This window comes from Ochotona princeps, chromosome 7 (genome assembly GCF_030435755.1).
Source record: "Ochotona princeps isolate mOchPri1 chromosome 7, mOchPri1.hap1, whole genome shotgun sequence".
Classification (NCBI taxonomy): Eukaryota; Metazoa; Chordata; class Mammalia; order Lagomorpha; family Ochotonidae; genus Ochotona; species Ochotona princeps.
This window is the reverse complement of record NC_080838.1, coordinates 47,695,490-47,717,253: the sequence shown is the minus strand read 5'-3', so window position 1 is coordinate 47,717,253 and position 21,764 is coordinate 47,695,490. Positions and strand designations below refer to the sequence as shown.

Sequence of the window (21,764 nt, the reverse complement as noted above, 5' to 3'; positions counted from 1 at the left end):
GGGGCCCAGCATGGTAGCCTAGTGGCTAAAGTCCTTGCCTTGCCTGCGCCAGGATCCCATATTGGTGCTAGTTCATGTCCCGGCAGCCCCACTTCCCATCCAGCTCCCTGCTTGTGGTCTGGGAAAGCAGTCAAGGACGGTCCAAAGCCTTGGGACCCTGTGCCCGTGTGGGAGAACTGGAGGGAGGCTCCTGGCTCCTGGCTTTGGATTGGCACAGCTTTGGCCATTGCAGCTACTTGGAGATTGACTCAACAGATGGAAGATCTTCCTCTCTGTCTCTCCTCCTTTCTGTATATCTGACTTTCCAATAAAAATAAAATATATGTTTAAAAAAGAAGCAGAACGCTGGACTTGTGACTGGTGTTGAAGGACTATACTATTTTAATAATATGGGGGGTGGGGAATGTTGGGGAGAGAATGGAGAGGGAGAAAGGGGAGGTGTGGTGGGGAATCCCTATCCCTACAAAACTATATCATGGGAAATAATTAACAACAATAAAAAATATATAAAAATAAAACAAACCAGAATTGCAAAGGCTTTGAAGCAGCCTGAAGGTTTTTGATTTTTGAATAATAAGCATCAGTCTCTACACCAAGTTAATCAGAAAGGTCTTGGGGTCCTCATTTTTATTCTGGTGAAATCCTCCCCATCCCAGAATTATCTGCAGCTCTGACTGGTCCCTGCTTTGCTGTGACTTCACAAGGACCACCATTTGTGCAAGTAGCTGTTGGAACCTATTTGGTCCGTTTCTAGGGCTGACTCCATGAGGATCCCTGTGGTACTGGAATTCCTGGAGCCCATGTCAACTCTGTCTGGGCCTGGCTTTTGGTTTGCTTTACCAGGGAGCTATTTTGGTGACCTATGTGTCTTGCACCTATCTAGTTAGTGTTTGTGATTGTTGGTGGTGTGTGCTGTTTTGTTTGTTTCTTGTTCTGTCTGGTTTATCCTTTTCCCCTTGTTTGCTTTAGTTTGTTACTTTCTGCCATTTATTATTTGTCCCTTTAATCTTTTTTTCCCATTTTTTTCATTTCTGGTTCCCCCATTTTTATATAGATAGTGTGTTTAAATTTATCACTGTTAGAGTAGTTATAATGTGTTGTTCTTCTTTGTTTTTTTTTTTTTTTTTGGTGTGGTTTTCTATTTGTTAATTTCATTTTTTTTAAAGATTTATTTATTTTTATTACAAAGACAGAGAGGAGGAGAGATAGAGAGGAAGATCTTCCGTCCGATGATTCACTTCCCAAGTGACCGCAATGGCCAGTGCTGAGCCGATCTGGAGCCAGGAGCCAGGAACCTCTTCCAGGTCTCCCACACGGGTGCAGGATCCCAAATCTTTGGGCCATCCTCGACTGCTTTCCCAGGCCACAAGCAGGGAGCTGGATGGGAAGTGGAGCAGCCGGGATTAGAACTGGCGTCCATATGGGATACCGGGGCGTTCAAGCCAAGGACTTTAGCCCGCTAGGCCACGCCGTCGGGCCCTAATTTCACTTTTGATTAGATAGCCCTTAGTTTTGTTCCGAGTCTTTACTATAGTTAGCTTAGTGTGGTATTTCAGTTATCGCAGCACTTAGTCCCCTTGTCATACTCTTTTTTCCCTTAGGTAATAAAGTTAGGGTTCTTTCCTTAAAGAAAGCAGTTGAAAGAGAGTAGTTAGGGACCTCCTGATGGAAGGCTTTGAAAACTTCCTGGCTAAAGTCAGCCCCTGCCCTGAGCTTCTGCGGGACTCCCAGATTCAGTGCACCAGAAATGTTCCTGCACACGCCCTGTGTCCCCTTCCTGGCCGAGGTCTGGAGTGTTGGAGTCATCCTGTTCGCCAAGGAGAGGGCGGAGTTGCCCTTTCGCGGGAAGTGGTGGGCGCACCAACGCAGGGTTCTGCGCTACCAGGGCTACCCAGCGATGTTGGCCTGGAGCTGGAGGACTTCCTGCAGCACTGGCCAGGGAGCACTCATGGTTAGAGCTCAGCCCAGAGAAAGACTTGCGCACTGACGTCACCATCGTGCAGCTCTGAAGACCCAGAAGAACAGGAGTACCTGATTGGCCTGGGAATGACCCAATCCTCTGGGGATCCGGTGCCTTCAGATCCTGGTGGCCATAAACCCGCTTCCCTGGGGCCAGATGCACTGAGATAGGAGCAGTCCCGAGCTCCAACAGGGCCCCAGCCTCCAGACACAGTCTGGCTGTGCTGTGCAGGGCACCTGTTGGGAGGTGAGAAGTGAGCCTGGCCTACCCACCTGCTCCCCTCTGTCACCTCAGGATCACCATCAAGAGCACAGGCCAGGTCATCCAATACAAGTCCTGTGCTTGCCTCTTCCCTACCTGGCCAGGAACAAGAGAGAGCACCCAGTCCCAGCCCAGCCCCTGTGGTCTTCCCACCCAGCCCCATTCCCAGAACTAGGAGCAGCGAGGACCAGGTGGAGATACATGTCCCAGAAGCTGCGCCCGGTGGAGGTCAGAACCTCAGCTGCTGCAGTCCCTGAGGCCTCACCCTCCCTGCACCCTCATCACTAGGAGCAGAGAGGAACAGGTGGAGGGAGAGGAGTCAGCCACTGATCTTGAGGAGCCCAGGGCCTCAGTTGCCACCTCTCTGCAGCCAGAGCCAGCTGGGGCTAGGCAGGATCGGCAGGAAGATGGGCAGATTCTGCTCGGAGGCTGCTGCATCCTGCTAGTGCCAGACTCCAGCCTTGGGATGTCTAGAAGAAAAGTGGCCCCAAGGCAGACTAACTCCGGGAAACCCAACAGCAGGGGTCCCAGAGTTTTCTTTTTCTTGAACTTTGTGTAAATTTGTTTTGAATAAAAATCATTAATGACATGCAAAAAAGCCTATTGAGGAGGGCTGGCACCATGGTACAGTAGGCTGAGGTTCTGTCTGCAGTGCTGGCATTTTATATGGGTACCACTTTGTGTCCTGGTTAATCCACTACTGATCCAGCTCCCTAATGATGTGCCTGAGAGTACAACAGAGGACAACCCAAGTGCTTGGGCTCCCATACCCACAGTGGGGACTCAGACGAGGCTCCTTGTCCCAGGCTTCATGACAGACCCCACCTAGTCATTCTGGCCATTTGAGGAGTGAACCAGCAGATGGAAAGTGTTTCTCTCTCTCCCCTTCTTAATCCATAACTCTGCCTTTCAAATAAAAATAAATGTACATTTAAAAAAAAAGTCAGGGCTCGGTGCGGTAGCCTAGTGGCTCAAGTTCTCACTTTGCATGCACTGGGATCCCATATGGGCGCCAGTTCTAATTTCAGCAGCCCCACTTCCCATCCAGCTCCATGCTTGTGGCCTGGGAAAGCAGTCGAGGACGGCCCAAAGCCTTGCGATCCTGCACCTGCGTGGGAGACCTGGAGGAAGTTCCTGGCTCCTGGCTCCGGATTGGCGGTCACTTGGGGAGTGAATCATTGGACGGAAGATCTTCCTCTCTATCTCTCCTCCTCTCTGTATATTTGATTTTGCAATAAAAATAAAAAAAGAGCATATGCCATATCAGGACCCTGGGTTGATACTGGGTGATTGTTCCTTATCCTTGGGTGCTGGGGTGGTTGGGAGACTGGGTGTAGCAGGGACTTGGGACCCTGCACCCACGTGGGAGATCCAGATGAGGCTCTGGCCCTCGTGGCCAGTTGGGGAGTGAATCATTGGAAGGAAGATCTTCCTCTCTTGTCTCTTCTCCTTTCTGTATATCTGACTTTTCAATAAAGATCAATCATTTTGAAAAGTTAATGGAAAACTACAAACCTCAATTCCAGCAGGTATTATTTACTCAGGAGTGAATATTTAGATTACTCTGCCAGACACATCTACAAGTAGCCAAAGTGCTAGCTGAGAGCACATAGGGTCCGTGATGGAATATAGTACTTATAAATACCAGTTACCACAATACATGCAATTGGCAACACAGGACTGTATTATTTCACTTCTGCATTTTCTCCACTGCTTGTATTTATATACATTATGTACACATACCAAAGATCTTTTCTAACCCCACCCTTTCCTCTTACCTATCAGAAGTGTTAAGTAGCAAACCTTCCATCACAGTATTGAATTTTAGGATAGCAAGGAGGAAATTCACATTACAAGGACATTGAATTTTCCTTTGGGAAATGGATTGCATTGTCTTCTTAGGAATATTCTTTGATGTACATGAAACACTTAAATGATATTAGAAGTATGATTTTGTTGCTGTTTATATTTGAAGATTAAAATACAGTTAAGAAAGTACATACAAGTACCAAGCTGACTGTGAACTTAAGTCTTCTATGTCAAATTGGCTAGGATAGAGAACTCAGTTATTCAAACACAAACCTAGGGATTGCCATGAAGGCATTTTGTGGGTGTCTGATTAACAGCTACAATCTCTTGAAGTAATGATTACCCTCTGTAACGTGGGAAGGACTCATGCCACCAACTGGAAGGTTCTAAGAGGAAAATCACATTTTCTGTTTTGAAATTGTAGCCTCAACTCCCAGCTGGAAATTTCCAGCCTCTAACCTGACCATACATTTTGGTATTGTCAGTTCCTAAAACTTCATACACCAAATCTTTGAAGTCAGCCATATATATATATGTATACATACACACACACATCCTGTGGTTCGTTGGAGGACCCTGACTAGAACAACTTTTTCCCCCGCAATATCTCAGTTTTATCCTAAAATTGGTCTGATGATGTATTTGCTTATTTTTGAATATTTTTTAAAGATACAGTGATGCTGACCAGCTGACTCCCAAGATCCCTATTACCCAGATTCTTACTTTTACTCTTGGAAGGTACCACTCAGGTTTTCCCTCCTGCTTCTTCAGAGTTGATAATACACACATACACCTTAATTTTTTTCTTTCTCATGCATAACATGCCATGAAGTTTCATATATTTTTTTTAATGGACATGAAGCCTCAGAGATAACTTCATTCCAATACCTGAGGTTACCTAAACTACTACATCATCCCTTTCTTCCATTGAGTAAATAGAGTAATTAATTTCGCCAAGTCTCTATGATTATTTACAGTGGAACAACTGAAAGGAACACCCATTATAATAAGAACAGCAAGTATAAAGTGGGACTGCTCAAAAAAGCCAGAACAAATGATTATACTATCTGGTGTACATATTTAAGTTGCTTTCAATCTTTTGACATTACCAAGTTGTGAAAAATGATTACAAACACTGAATTTTGCAGGTTGATATGCATTTGGTAGGACAAACATATACAAGTGTAACAGTTGAACCAAAGCTTATGTGAATTTGAAAATTGACGGATTGTTAAATTGCTGTACATACAAACTATTACAATTCATACTTTCACTAGCAGAGCAAAAAAGTCTGCTCTCCTGACTGAACAATCCTGTCCCCAGTAAATAGGGTATGATCTTTACAATGCTTTTTTTTTTTTTTAAAGATTTACTTTGATTGTAAAGTCAGACATGCAGAGAGAAGAGACGAAAGGAAAATCTGTCCACTGATTCACTCCCCATGTGGCTGCAACGGCCAGAGCTGCACTGATCCAAAGCTACGAGCCTGGAGCCTTTTTCGGGTCTCCCACATGGGTGCAAAGTGCCAAGGCTTTGGGCCGTCCTCCATTGCTTTCCTGGGCCACAGGTAGGGAGCTGGATGAGAAGCTGGGATGCCGGGATTAGAACTGGTGCCCATATGGGATCTTGGTGCATGCAAAGCAAGGTCTTCAGCTGCTAGGCTTCTGTGCTGGTCCCACTTTACAATGTTGTAGGTCTCCACTAGTATATTCTAAAGTCTATTCTTAAATTAGTACATTGCACTGATCTGAGAGTTATATATCTAGATCTGTGCTACCATCTAGAAGTAGTTAATCCTGGGAAAGTGTTTGACCTGGTGAATGACATGCCAACCAGGATGCTTACAACCTATATCAGTGTCTTGGTTTGGCACTTGGTTCTGGCTCCTGTCAGTTTCCTGTTAATTCAACAGTCATAGCTAAACTGAGTCCCACCACCTACATGAATGGTTTTGATTGAATTCCTGGCTCCTGTTTTGCTGGAGTCTAGCTTGTGGGCATATAGAGAGTGAAACATTTGGGAAAACATTTAGTTTTGGGGCCTGGCGTGGTAGCCTAGTGGTAAAAGTCCTGTCCTCGCATGCACCAGGATCCCATATGGGCGCTGGTTCTTGTCCAGTGGCCTCACTTCCTATTCAGCTCCCTACTTGTGGCCTGGGAAAGCAGTCAAGGACGGCCCAAAGCCTTGGGACCCTGTACTCACATGGGAGACCTGGAAGAGATTCCTGGCTCCTGGCTTTGATGGGCGTAGCTCTGGCCACTGTGGTCACTTGGGGAGTGACTCAATGGACAGAAGATCTTCCTTCCTCTCTGTCTCTCCTCTCTGTATATCAGACTTTCCACTAAAAAAAAAATCTTCAAAAAAATTTAGCTCTGATTTCTCAAAAATCTCTTGGCAATTTTTACAGATGAACTGTAGAATAATTTGCCTATTACCTTTTCAGACAGAAAATTTTAATAGTACTAGTATTCATCATATAAAGTTAAGTAGCTTTAGTTATTAAGTTTCTTTTCCTGGACTTTTAGCCATACAACTCCAATATCCTGCAACTAAAAATATAGCCACTTCATTGCTAAAAATGCTTCTTTTCCTATGCACTATTAATTTCTTGGATATAACTACATTGTAATTCAGATAACAGGAATTGTAGATTTTAATGGATTTCTCTTTGTCTCTGTCAACTGTAACAATTACAGCTCCCTGTAGATAAAACTTTGCTTCTTGCCTCCATTTTTTGGTGAAGGCTGTATTTCTTGCCTCTTTCAGCTACTCTGATTCTGTGATTCTATAGCACCTGGTGTATAATTCTATTATGGCAGTTTCTATAACTGGGTTTCCTTTTTTGAACTGTAAATTCCTATAGGCAAGTACTACAATTCAGTTTTATATTTCTGTGGAAGCAGGAGGAAAAATAGAACAGTGCTAGGCCAATTGTTACACTGTGCAACTCTAGAACTCTGCTGCCTCTTTTATGGAGATTTACTTGGGCTCATTGGGGAGGTTTCTTTTCTACTTTGCTTTCTAGTAGTTAAGTACCTTCCAAACTAACTTCTACCAGCAATACTTGTTCATCTGGTAGACAGAGTGAAATGAAAAATAAAGTTAATCACGTTTTTTTTTTTTTAACTTTTGAGAGAAATCTGATGACAAAAATTTTATATATGCTCAAGTAATATTTTTAAAAATACTATTTTATTTATACTTGTATATGAAAAAATGTACTCATACTATTGGGTTTACATACATATATATTGGCAATATAATTCAATAATAAATCCTGTTTGTATCTTACATAAAGGACACATAAACATTAAAATATTGATTGGTTATAGAAAGCAAAGTTGGGAAAAAACCATTAGCAATAATTTTCACTTTCATTAAAGAACAGCACCCTCTGAAAAGAATCACATATTGATTAGTAATACTCATCTATATTGCAAAATAACATTTACAAAGGAAAGTTAGTGATTGTACTGATTTTATTTTACTAAGCTATCTTATCTTTCTCATTTTCAATGCAAAGAAATAAAACATAATCTGAAGAAAAATATGTCCTCATTATTATTCACAATAAAAAGGGTCTGCTTCATTCTGCAGGCCTGGGCATATGGTACAACAGGGAGCACTTGACGGCTCAGGTGGATCAAGGTACCATTTTGATTCTGATCCACTGAGGAGAATCTCACCTGCATTTGGTGACTGGACTAACTCCATGGGAGCCATGATAACTGAGCCATTTTTGTGGTATCCCCGGATTTCACTCACTAAGAAAGACCCTGCACAAGGAAATACAACTGACCTGTCCATAACTTAAATCTATGGGCTCTTTCTCTAGTATAAAGTGGGAAAAGGGCCCTTTCTTGAGTAGAGAAGCGTTATTGTAGTCTTGAAGATTGCTGGATTGATATTGTATTGTTACAACGAAGATAAGGTACACATCAAAATGACTGTCAAATTAAGAAACTTCCACAACTTTGATCAATTCTTCAAATAATGGAGCAAGTTCCTTTTCAAGGCTGACAATTAGACCTAAAACAAAGGAATCAAGAAAATTTGATTGTTAGCAAAATGTTCCTGAAAGATTCCCTGAAGCTCAAGCAAAACACTGCAATCCAGAGCAGAGCAGCCAAAAATTCCATATTCATTACAAGTTTGTTTTCTCTGATATATTAACCCTATACAATTATTAAACTTAAGGAAATGTTTACCTGTATCATTAAAAACAGAATAACTCATATGCAATGTAATTTGTTAGTTTAACAGAAAAATATCGACTTTATGCCTTACTGCTTCAAAACAGGCAATGATTCAGAACTCATACTTTCTGTTTACTAAATAAGGTACAGTCATTTCCTGGGTCAGTTGGAAAGGTTTATACCAAAAGACAAGCAAATAACTGTGCACACTGGGCAAAGGAAATGAGAAATTTATTTTATGAGTTCAACAAAGCTAAAACATAAGTGGGTGTTTCAAACAAAACATATTTTAAGTGTGAATGGTAAGATGCAGAAGCTTAAAAAGCACAGATGTTTAAAAAGGTCAGTGACTTATCTAAGAGACAAACTCATCCAGATTAGCACGTTTAGCTTCACTTTAGTTTTCAAGAATGAAAACCTTAAGAATGACACCTTAGTGCCTGTTTATGTTCAAACAAGTAAAGATCTTCCTTTTATAGAATATAAAAGGACCTGGACTCTAAAGAAAAGGTTTTAAGATCTAAGATAAAATTCTATACATAATAGCAATAGATACAACTGATAATTAGAATGTGACTGGAGATTTATCAAATTATCAAAATTGAAACTAAGTATACTGAATTGACACCACTACTACCCTATATAATTTACAGTCCTATTCTTATTCAAAATGGAGTAAAGAAATGACAATCTGGGGTTGGTGCTATGGCATGAAGGGTAAGCTGTTGCCTACAAAGTTGGCACCCCATCTGGGTGCTAGTTTTGAGTCCTGGCTGCCGTTTTAATCCAGCTCCCTGTTAACGTGCCTAGAAAAGCAGGGAAGATGCCCCATGTGCTTGGACTGCTGCACCTACACGGGAGACCCAGACAGAAACTCCTAGCTTTGGACTAGTCCACCTCCAGTTATTGGGGCCATATGGGGAGTAAACCAGCTGATGAAGCTCTCCATCTCTCCCTCCCTCTCTGTAACTTTCAAATGTATCTTTTAAAAATACATCTATAGGGTCGGGTGCAGTAGCCTAGTGGCTAAAGTCCTCGCCTTGCATGCACCAGGATGGTGGCCTGGGAAAGCAGCTGAGGACAGCCCAAAGCTTTGGGACCCTGTACCCACATGGGAAACATGGATCAGGCTCCCAGCTCCTGGCTTCAGATCAGCATAACTCTGGCTGTTGTGGCTGCTTGGAGAGTGAATCATTAGATAGAAGATCTTCCTCTCTGTCTCTCCCTCTCTCTTTATATCTAACTTTCAAATTAAAAAACCCTTTATATATATATATATTAAACATATATAATGTATATATAATACACATATATGCATAATGTGTGTATATATATAATACACACACACACACACACACATATCTCCATATATCTCAAATTCATCAAAAGTGGAGCCATGGAGCCACACTTTAAAAATTACAATCCAATTCAGTTTTATCACTTTAGACAGATATCCAGTGAAGATTGTTGAATATGATAGGACTTAACTATTTTTTTATGGATGGGAATATAGCTTTCTAGCATTTGTTCTCAAATTCTTCAGCCCTCATGAATGGGAGTATGGTCACACTTCATACTCTTTGAACATTCCATCATATGCATCTTGTCTGCTACCAATATATTGGTCTGTATGGAATGAAACTCACCTTAATCATTTTGTGGATACTTTGCCACCTCCTTTTATTTTCTTAAACCGTTTTAATGTGCGCAAGATATAGCACCTGAGGTAACATATCTAATTTTCCTTTCTATCTCAAAAGAAAAAATCACTATACATTGTCTCACTTTAAGTATAAGTAAACCCAGAAAACGGGGAAAGTAGATTATTATCTCTATTATACAAATACGGAAACTAGGATGGAAACAAATCACCTTTCCTAAGCTTAAGGGGAAAAGATGATAGAGCTGAACCAAAATTGAAACATTGTTGCTCTAAATGTACTACTCCTACTAGAATGCACATAGAAAATTATACAATTAAAAGCTGCACTTAAGATTATTTGAGCATACCTGTATTGGCATTGCTGCTGGCTATGAAACTCACCACCAAAGGCAGTCGATTGAACTGCACAACCTAAAAAGAAAATACAATCGAGGTAATATGAAAGGCAGTGTACCTCAACCAGAATGTCATAATTTTCCAAAAATGTTAAGGTAGCCAGTGATCACAGTCTAACATCATATTACACCCTGAAATATGAAGCAGCTGAAAGTATTTCCGTGACAATGGAGTCATTGATTATCCCTCAGAAATACCAACACAGTACACTTAGTTAACCAAGTGTAAAGGTGGAAACCTCTCTTCATGTTTTGTCTCTAAACCCCAGTATTGCAATGAAATAGCAGAAGCTCACTGACCAAATGAGAATTAAATGAAGACAGCTCTTCTCGGCCATGTTAGTACCCTCCCTTTCCCATTGTCATCTACAACCTGAAATTTTTAAATGAGCAAGTCCAGAAATAAATAACATCTAAGTTTTTAACTGCATGCCATTCTGACCCGCATCGTGAAAGTTCACACCACCCTGCTGTACCACGCCTGCGAAGGGACTCCGCCCTTCGTCCAACACTCCATTTTGTTTATACCAGGTAAGTCATGCAGCGACTTTCTCCACTATGTGATAAATGGCCATGATATTGCAGTGCTTTGTTTTTCTTCTTATTTATCTTATTCTTATTTTCTGTTTTACTGTTTTGAGCTGTGGGGCTTCCCCATCCTCCTCCCCACTGTCGCATGTTTCACAGTAACACAGTCCTTCAGCTGTGGTCTTGATTTCACTGTTCTTCAAGTGCATCATGACACAGTAGGTACAAGCAATGGGAAAGAGTCAGGTATTTCGCTGTGTAGGTATATTTATTTATTGTCTAGGTATATTTAACAGTTTTATTGGAGGCCTACGTTCAAGTAATCCTTAATTTACTTAATAACAGTCTAAAGTGCAAAAGTAGCAAAAAAAAAAAAAAGCAGCTGCTCTTAAGACAGCGCAGCTGGAGATCATAAATAATAATCTGTGATTATATTAAACATTTCAAACTATATAAAAGAATCAGCAAGAACTAATGTAAGCAACTTATAATTTAACTTTTAAGAAAAATTTCTAGCTGTCAAAATAACAACGGTGTCAGCCGAGAAACTCACGGCTGTCTGGCTAAGGGCACCACCTACTGGAGTAACAATGATCCAATGTGCCTTCTTTAGAGCAAGTCCTTACTGATGAAATCTTTAACTACTTCGCCAAGGTAATTATTTCCTGATGTGATCCTGTGAAGCAAAACTACGATCATGTTTAAAATAGCCAATCTAAAGGTCTAACTTACAAAGAAAAAGTCATCTGTTTTCAGAACTAAAATTTAGAACTGTAAAAAGTGATTTCATGCAGATATTTTAAAAAAAAATGAGATGTTTGAAAGCAGCAAACCCTTACGTGAACTTACCTGGTAGGTATTATAGTAACAGATGATACTTTTGTTCTTAGAAAGTCCCAGTTTGCTCCCTTGGTCTGTCGCCAGGGCAAAAGTGGACAGAAAGCCAGGCCTCAAGGCATGCTCTGGAGCGTTGTCATTGGCCACTGTGAACAAGGGATTCAGATGAGAACTACACCCACTGAGGCACAGGGGTGAGGCAGGGAGGGGTGTGGGAAGAGAGGGACAGACAGTTTACAGGGCTATTTTAAAAAACAAAACCCACAAACACTTGAGCAGAAAAGTTATTCTTTATATTTAAAACCATTCTAGTAATTGTATCTTACCAATTTAAATGAGATAAACTGCTCAATCAGAAACTTCAGTGCCCAGAACTAAAGGAAGAAATGCTAACTTACTGGGTGAGGAATACTGAATGTTTCTAGTTTCCCTGAGACCTTTTTAAGACAGATCATGTAGTACCTTTAATAAATTGAATGTTCTGGTTATCTGACAGCCATGCTAGGCTAACACAATGAAAAAAGCTACAAATTTGTGTCTGTCACAAAAACCAAAGCAGCAGTGTCTCTTACAGATGTTAATAACCCTGGCAGATGTCTACCTGTTTCATGTTTTCCTCACTCACTGTTATTAACTGAACAAATGCAGAGCTTAGGGCTTTAACACAGATTCTCAGAACGGGCATTAGGGTGGAAAAACAAGCAAGACTCTTTTGTTCAAAGCACTCATTACAGAACAAAGAAAGGCAAGTGACCTGCCCCGGGCCACCCATGTGGATGGATTAGAATGAACTCTAGACAAACCCATCAGGAAACAGTGGATTTCCCTACCATCTCCTCACCAACTAGAGGGCAATGTCTCTTTGCTTTTGACTTACCTTCATTTGTAAAATGAAAGAAACTAAATTTGGTGATCTCTAAACCTTTCAATTCTGCGTTAACTGATACCTATGATAATCCCAGATGGAAAGTGAACTGTGAATGCAACATTCAGAATGTTATCTGATTGTGGGTAAAGCCACTAAAATATTCCAGTGTTAACAAATCTAGCTGCATTTACACTCAGAGAGTTGGCAACAGCTTATATTCTACTATAAATGTCTTATGAGAAACTGACCCTGAGAGATGCATGCTGAAACTCTCAACATTAACATGATGCATGTGATGTGCTATCCAGTAGAGGTTCCAACCTAGCCATCAAAACGGAAAAACAAACCTCTCTTCCCAAGCTAGAGCCATTTCCTGAATTTAGTGAGTTTCATGCCTTTCCCTTTAATTCCTCCAATGTAAGTGCCTTATACATACAATTTAGTCAAAAGCAAGATGTCATTTGCATTTAAATTTTACCTTTAATAACAGGTACTCCGTCTCTATCTGACACAACAATAGCATGGAGCCCTTCAACACTAGAAAGAGAAAAAGGGTAAAATATTATAAAACATTTTATTTTCTCAATATACATACCTCAAAATTATAATTGAATTCTCATATATATTACTGAAAACATCCAGTGTTGTAATTATTGGTATCATGTGCTCCAATGTGTTTGCCAAAACTCTTCCTCATATTGAATGTGTATTACTGACGTAATCCTTATACCTTTACACAATTTATTGGTGGAAATCAACAGAGTTGCTTCTCTAGTAAAATTCCTAACGTATTACCATTCTGGGGTTTACAGAAGTATTAAAGGTTATCAGTGGTGCTCACAGTGACCAAAAAAAAAGTGTCTTTTCTCATTCAATTTCGAGTTCAAGTATTTCTGGCACTTAATATTCTGACATTATAGTAGCCCCACAAGCATACAATTGTTGCTTTTACAATGCTTATAATCTCCAAACAGCTGTGAGAAAATCTCACCTAAGTTTAAAGCTACAACTGTGGCAAATGTTATTAAGATTCACACTTCAGGGATGAACGAGAGGGATGATGCAAAGAGGCAGGTTGGGGAAGGCTTCTCTGGGGAAAGCGGTGTGTCAGTGAAGCAGAGTGGAATCAACCCAGGCTGATGAAAAAGGGCATCCAGGATGAGGTCATGTGGTGATCCTTACAGCAGGAGCAGGACAGCCAAGGCTACAGCTTTCATTTGAGAAAGGCCCAGATTTCAGTCTGGACTCTGTCTCCAAGTTATTTTGGCCACCTTAAGTCAATTTTGAAACCTCTCCAAGACTCAGTTTAGCACGCTGAAATAAAAATAGCTTTACTTGCATAGCTACTGTAAACATTTTTAAGTATTGCACGTAAAGCACAGGCCAGTACACAGATAACATTCAAAAGTCCTAATGAACACTAATGGTGTCAATTATGCACAACAATATAATTTACCACTGTAGTTTAAGCACCAATTTATCACTGAGAATTCACGTAAATAAGCAGTTAAGAAATACAGACTCCGGGTCTGACATGGTAGCATAATGACTAAAGTTCCTGCCTTGCAAGTACTGGGATTCCATAAGGGTGCTGGTTCTAATCCCAGCACCCCACTTCCCACACAGCTCCTTGCTTATGGCCTGGCAGGGCGGTATAGGGCGGCCCAAATCCTTGGGATCTTGCACCCATATGGGAGAGCAGGAAGGCTCTTGGTTCCTGATTTTGGATCAGATCAGCTCTGGCCTTTGCGGCCACTTGGGGAGCAATTCAGTAGTGGAAGGTCTTCTTCTCTGTCTCCCCTCCTCTTTGTATATGTAACTTTCCAATAAAAATAAATCTTCAAAGAAAAAAAAAGAGAGAGAGAGAGAAAAAGAAACAGATTCCAGGGTGTAACAGGAAAGTGTTAAAATGCAAAATACTTTCAAATGCAGAAAATATTTTCAAGATTCAAAAAAATTTGTAAACTTTATTAACCATATTACTAAATACGTATAAATCCATTCAGTGTTTCTATTATAACACAAAATTATTTTTTTCTTATTAAGCTGATCATGTTGTAGTTTAGCAATTAATTAATCTAATGTTAACATGCTGAAATTATGTTTTTTAAAATCGCGTTGTCAAAAACTTTTAAAGTCAGATAGTTTTATTACAATTTCAGTGGAAATATTACAAACTTCATTTTTTATCCTCATACTTAAAATGAAAAAAACAACTTCGTATCAATGATTTTCAAAGTATTTTTACACTATTACTACTATTATTCCATACTTATCATTCAACTCTGAAATTATGTATCGATTAAAACACATTAGGTAGTATTAATACATAAAATAAATGTATTGTTCTAGATTAAAAGCTAGTGAAATGTAAAAGCCGATCCAGGGCAAGGATGCTAGCAGTTAAGACACTGGTATGCTTGTTTCCCACTCCAAAGCACTTAGGTTGTAAACCAGTTCCAGCTCTTGACTCTAGCTTCTTCCTAAATTGCACAACCTGAGACAGTGGTAATGGATCAATAACTGGATTCCTACCACTCATATGAGAGGCCCAGACTGAATTCCCAGCTCCCAGTGAGCCTAGCCTAACCAAACCCAACCCAGCCCTGGTTGTTATGGGCACCTGGGAGGCAAACCAGCGGGTGAGAGCTGTCAGTCTCTCAGCCTTCAATAAATAAAAATTAAATACCAAAATCACATCCTACAGATACTTGCAAGCATGTAAATCATTTGTGCAGTTATCAGCAACACAACTTGACACAACACAATAGATAAAGTTGACATAGATAAAGCTGAGACATCTACTTTCATAAAAGAAAAAAAGTTAGGAGCCAGTGTTATCAGAGTGAGTTGGTTGAAGTCCCAGTTGCTCTGCTTCTAATCCAGCTCCCTTCTAACATGCCCAAGTTTTTGGGCCTCATATTGGCAACTTGGATGGAGCTCTTTGACCTGGACCAGCTCTGACTATTGCAATCATCTGGGGAGTACATAGAAGAGCACCCTGCTCCTGCTTCTGCCCCCATCACTCTACCTTCCAAATAAATAAATAAGTCTTAAAAAAAAACCCCAAAATTAGTTCTGTTATACATGTACAATGGTTAGCCTGTACACACACAAAAAGAGGAAGTCTTTACCAAGGTGGGACTAATATCAAAGTCATATTCCGTAAAAAACTAAGTTTTGAATAATATGTACCAGAGCCAAATTATGGAAGACAGTGCGCAGGTTTGAGATACAGAATGTGTAAATACTGTCTTTCCTCACATGCATACTTAAAGACAGGAAAAATATCTCTGTGGATGATAGGAGGGTCCTGTGAGATGGGAACGCAGGCTGGGAGGCAGGGTGGGAAGTCTCTTGCTCTGTGACCCTGGGTTAACATTTCAATCCTGAACTTCATGAATGTATTACCTATCACAAAACACATTAAAAAACATTAAAAGTATTTTAGAAACATTCAGAAAAACTTGTGCCACTTTGTTAGTATTTTTTCTAGTTTTCATGGTTATTATTTAAATAGCAACCAATGCACCATGGGAAGTAGAAATGAAAGAACTCTTAAAAAAAACAAACAAACAACAAAATAGGTCTCAATCCCAGAGAGGTATGTGGCCAAGTAAGCAGAAAACTTACACTCTTAATTAAAGTAGCTGGTTTTAGAAATCTGATTACAATACAAAAGTTTTTTCAATTTTACACACAGTGGACAAAGAATATGAAAACAAATTTTACTATCTATTACATTTTTAATTCATTAATAGATATGCTATAGTTATAGAGTAAGTTTTATAAAATACAGAAACTGAAACCTTAAGCTTGATTATTCTATAAGACCGATGTTACATTAGTAATACAAATACACTGAGTATGAATCACAATTAAGAAACATTTGTTTATTTCAGAAAGCAAAAGGTTGTGAATAAAGCCAGAGACTAGTTTGGGTTCATGTAAGTTTTAAAACACAAATCCAAAAAAAATATGTGAGGTCTTAAAAACAATTTAGGGAAAACACACATTATGAAAAAATGGTACAGAGATTTCAAAATTCTCTTTAGGTAATAAGCTTATCTTCTGATTCCATTTTTTCATGAAGTTATTGAAGCACCCTCATATTTAACAGAATTCAAAAATAAGAACACACATTCTACCAATGTGAACTGCTAGCCAACCAGGATGCATAAATGCATAGTAGGACAACAGTTACAAGCACGGACCCACAGCTCTGAGGCCATGAGGCCTGCACCCAGACACACAGCTGGCAATTAATCACTGGATATTCTATTTTTGTCTCTTAAGTGTATCTAGTTTCAAGGAACAATCATGAGGATGATTCAAAGTAGACTCAGTCATTCTGGAAACAAACAGATGGTACCAATTCCTTTACTGCCATTATGGATGGATTTTCATCATGTTTTTACAAATATACTTCTGTTGAGTTTATCTTTTGGATCAACACTACCAACACTACTTAGGAGAGATTGCCAGAATTCAAAGAAGAAACTTTCCAGATGTTTCTGGTTAACACTAGAGCCATACAGTTGTAAAAATGAATACATTCTGGATTATTAAATTCTACACTGACAGCTTTACCATTTTCAGTGCCATTGGAATAGATCTAGTTGTTAAGGTGAGACCCTCACTGGGTCCAGCGCTGTGGGAAAGCAAGTGAAGCCTCCATCTGTGGCACTGGCATCCCACGTGGACACGGAGCCTCGGGTCATGCAGACACAGCTAAGCACTCAAAGGTCATTTATTATACAGCTTCCTAGGGACTTACTAGGTATTTTAAAGTGCTAACTTGTAGCATAAAATGCACATAACACTGATCTACACAGAAACAAAATCTTTCTTGAGAGTAACGTGTTAGGTATAATATTCCAATTGAAAAAAACCAATAATCTCTTACCTTGGTAACTTTTTATACAGGAATCGCTTTAGGTCCTAAAAGGAAAACATTTTTGAAAGTCATATTATAACATCACCTCTCATGACTTTTCTAGGTTCTCATCCTACCCCTGTTGCGGAAACCTTAAGTTATCATTCCTAACATTTCACGCTTGTGTTTTTATCTTCCTATGTTGCATTTTGACACCAGCAGTTGAGTAACTTGGGACGTTAACTAACCCTCTCCTTTACCTAAGCTTTGAATCCATTACTTCTCAAAAGGGATAATGACGACCTGAGTGAGTCACAGGACTGCTCAAGTTTGCCTGAGAAGAGGCTTGTAGCAGCATGCTTCCTGCAGCGTATCTACCAAGGGACTGCAGCTGTAAAATCAGATCATATGCATCCTACTAATTTATACCTGACTGCTGTGTTCAACCGAGAACATCTTCCCACGCTCACACATTTGCACTACCATTCTCCTGATTTTTGAGTCAGCTGATTAACTTTCCTAACATGACTAAATGACTGTGTCAGTGTTCAACGTGTAAGAACAGAACTTTGTCTCATATTCTCATGAACTACTGGTCACTGAGGTATCGCTTACGCCCTCTACGTAGATAAAGCAGATATCAGTTGTTTGGGAAATCTCATTCTTCAAACCTGATCGATCATTCTGTTCCACGTTACACCCACTACCTTACTTCCGCTGTTCCACTGCACACACACCATCTGCATTAACACTGCCCTAGCGGTACGGGTTAGAAACCATCCTAACTTGACACAATGAACCCAACGAGCCACCACGACCTCTTTCTGGGATAAACTGATTCTGAACACAGCTCCCACTCAACACACTGCCGGGAAGGGCCATCGGCTCCCGCTGTAACCGTGCAGAGCCGCTCCTGTCCCCGGGAAGGTAGGGTGGAGGGTGAGAATACCAGCCTCTCGACCGAGGGCACCTTAGGGTCCTCCACCCAATTCCAGGCAAACTACCCAGGGCTCTGCTAACTGATTCAGGCTCGTCACCCGCTCTAGGTTTCCAAAGAAGACGGTTTATTAGGAGAATGCAGGGAAACCAAAAACAAAACCAATCTCTACTTGGGCAGCTCCACTTCTGCCTGCCTCCCCTTCCCCTGGTGTGTCGGGGGCGAGGGGTGTCAACTCACATCCGCCATGACGAACCCCTTCCTCCCGCAGGATCAATCTCCACGCCTGGAAGAGAAACCCCCGGTGACTGTCACCTCCAGGCTTCATTGCCCCTCACCCTCCTCCAGCCTAAGGGACATCGGCCCCAGCCAGGTCAAGACGGCGCAGTTCTCGGCTGAAGTCGGACTCCTCCGGCCCAGCGACCGGCAGCAAGCCGGGGTCGCCGCCCTCCAGCCCACTCCGCCCCGCAGGGAGAGCGGCGCCCGAAGACGGGGATCAGGGGCGTCCTCCCCTTCTCTCCCATCTCACCACGGCCCGGGCACAGCCCTGCGCACCGGGCTCCGTGCTGCCAGCTACCTCGGCTTCAGGGCCGCCCGGTTCTCCCCGCTGTCACTTCAGGCAGAGCTCCAAGGCAGGTGCCCCAGAAACGCGCCGTCACATGATTCGTGACCCCGTCTGCGTTGCAGGAAGCGTCTGCGCTAGACGGAATTTCCGGGAGAGGCGGAGCGGAAACGCAGACGCGCCGCGTCGCTCCCGGGCCCGCCGCGAGCGGCTTGGCGCGCCTGCGCGCTGCTGCCCTGCGGGAGGATTCCCGGGCGGCGGCTGCGAGTCAAACCCAGCGGAAGCTGCGGAATTTGTGCTGGAGGGCATGCTTACGCGGACACGGTGCAGGATTTCCCCGTTTGTCAGTGACCATCATCTCAAACTGTTTTTCCTAAGATGGAAAACTTCGGAGAATGGCATTACAAACGTAATGATCAGCACCAGATGGCCACTAATTGGAAGAGTATAGGTTTCTGATCCCAATATTTTTATATCTCTTCCCCTATGCCTTTTAAAAAATATTTACTTGAAAGGTAGAGTGAGAGGGTGGTCCTCCATGCCATTGGTTCAATTCCCCAAATGCCCACAAGTGCCAAGATGCAAGCCGAGCTGAATGGGAAGAACCAGGACTTGAACCGAGGACTTTCACACAGGACCCTGGATTGCTGCATTTCCTGTGCTCCGTGTTACAGACGTCACCTACTTCACATAAAAGGGGCATATACTTTCTAGAGTGCTGTCTGCTCCTAGGGTTGACCTGGGCCTTTCATTGATTCTTGGCCTGCAGCTGTGCCTCTGAAGGCCTGCCTATGCTTTTTTGGTTTGTGTTTTGTTTGCACATTCAACAAAAGCCTAAGCAGGTAGTAGGAATACTAGCAAGCTTCCTACATGTGGTAACTCTGCAGTCACCTTAGCACAAGGTTTCTAGGCTTTGGCACTAACATTTGTCAGAGGGGTTGCACATAGCACGTGTGGCAACATCCCCTCCCTGGTATCTGCTAGATTCCAGCAACACACTTCCCTTGTGACAGTTAAAAATGCTCTGGGGACAAAAATCACACCGTAATTGAGAATTGTCTTGGCCTCTCCTAGGAAAACTGAAGTTCATTGCTTTAGTTACCGATTTTCTTGGTTCTCATTTATTCAAAACAGAATACAGCACGTTGGAAAATGAGCTCTAAAGGAATCTGTTCCTCTTCATTTTTAGTGCCTGAAAGTAGGAGTACAAAAGAAACTACTTCTAACCCAAAAGTTGGACGGAAAGAGCAGGATAGATACTTCACTTGTTTAGAAGAGTTCTCCTGGAGAGGACAAATGACCTCCTAATCATGAATGAACCGGACATCTGTGTTGCAGCTGGCATTATGGGCGAAGGCTGGCTTGCTTTCCCTTCTGGATGCTGCACTCACCCCAGTCTCCTCTGCGGAGGATGGGCCTTCTCCAGCATGTCTCTATTTTTCCATCACGTTTTTCTTTCCACAGTTCTCTGAGAATAGGAGAACTAAAGCTGTACCTTTCATCTGTGTTCCAGGTTGACATTTTCAGTTGCCTGCTAGTTCCTTCCACATCTATTTGCTTTGTTAAACGTGAACTCCATCAGGGTTCTGGATTGTTCAAAGAATAATTTCTAACACCCAGCTATATATACCTACCTGGTATGCAGCAGACATTCACACATGGACATATTAGGAGTATAAAACACAACAAAACAAATGTTTAACTGGGAGAACAGACCTTTTTATTAATATTTTGAGATAAACTACAGAGACTGAAAGACAAAAGTTTGTCATAAATCATTCAGAACATTCATTAAAAATCAAATGCATTTTCTTTACAGAGTTCTCACACAGAAAATCCTATTTTATATAAGTCTGATTGACATTACATATTTTACAAATCAGACATTCCTTTTAAACCTAATTGAATGATCTTAAATGTAGTGTCAATAAATATCTCTTACCAGTTTCATTTTAAGTTATACAAGGCTTCCATTAAAATTCCACCGCACCTTGAAAATTACCTGTAGCTTTTTAAAACATGAACTTTAAATCAAAAACCTTAGGTAGCAATCTAAAATCTAAACACAAATCAAGGCAAAAATAGGTAAGAAGCATTTCTTCATACAAACGAATTACAGAAGAACTTAACATGAGTTTTTCTCTTGCCTACATATTCATCTAAATAAGAACAATTAATTTTGAAACTGATTTAAAATACTCCAATTTCAACAAAGATCTCTATTATTTTAATGGTGCTTGCTCTTAAGTGGTGAAGTAAGGTACCGGATGAAAAAGGTTGGATTTTCATGCTGGAGTAAATGACACTTGCTCACATTCATGCCAAGTGTCATATGCTATGCAGTTAATCAGACATCTTGGCAATCATCCAGACCAATTTTTAAAATAACTTTTGAAATTAAGCCATTTCAAGAAACACTTCTTACCTCTATAATAGTTTCAGATTGCCAGATATTGAAAGATATAATTACATTTAAGGTAAGAGCTTTATGTTAGGAATGTGTGTATTAAAACATGAACAAAGATCAATGGAAAGAGTTCACACCAACCAAATTCTGTGGATTTATTTCAATGTTAGAAATAAGATGATCCACTACTAATGGAAGCCCTGCTCTGTGCAAACATAGTGTGGCATATATTAAACAATCATACATTTGAGGTATTAGCTGGAAAAAATATAAATATATACACTTAAACGTGGACACATCAACAAAATATTCACAGATCTATTGGCCCCAACACCAGCAAATAATCAAATTAAAGGAAAAGGAATCACATACCAACAGGAAAAAAGTTACACATAGGCAATTTACAAAAATTGTGATTACATAATCCTTAATATAAGGAATATGTTTTGAATTAAATGTTTTGAG

At 40.9% G+C, this 21,764-nt stretch overlaps 1 protein-coding gene across 2 annotated transcripts; it reads right to left on the bottom strand.

The window, feature by feature from the left end:
* Positions 1 to 7,902: 7,902 nt before the first annotated feature.
* On the bottom strand, positions 7,903 to 19,045 carry LAMTOR3 (late endosomal/lysosomal adaptor, MAPK and MTOR activator 3). Of its 2 annotated transcripts, none has more exons than XM_004594304.3 (7): positions 18,908 to 19,045; positions 18,571 to 18,616; positions 17,424 to 17,458; positions 12,996 to 13,054; positions 11,662 to 11,795; positions 10,237 to 10,300; positions 7,903 to 8,059 (listed from the first exon to the last, which is right to left on the bottom strand). In XM_004594304.3, exons 2-7 carry the CDS (start codon positions 18,577 to 18,579, stop codon positions 7,986 to 7,988), a joined length of 375 nt encoding a protein of 124 aa, XP_004594361.1. In that variant the 5' UTR covers positions 18,580 to 18,616; positions 18,908 to 19,045; the 3' UTR covers positions 7,903 to 7,985. The 2 variants fall into 2 exon arrangements, with proteins under 2 accessions (XP_004594361.1, XP_058522988.1); XM_058667005.1 differs by having other exon boundaries at positions 18,860 to 18,999.
* Positions 19,046 to 21,764: the final 2,719 nt, after the last annotated feature.

Coding starts and splice junctions, on each gene's coding strand:
- LAMTOR3 (XM_004594304.3), bottom strand. Junction 13,055..17,423: donor CTGTATAAAAAGTTACCAAG/GTAAGAGATTAT, acceptor TTCTCTTTCTAG/TGTTGAAGGGCTCCATGCTA. Junction 10,301..11,661: donor GTTACTATAATACCTACCAG/GTAAGTTCACGT, acceptor TTTTCTTTTTAG/GTTGTGCAGTTCAATCGACT.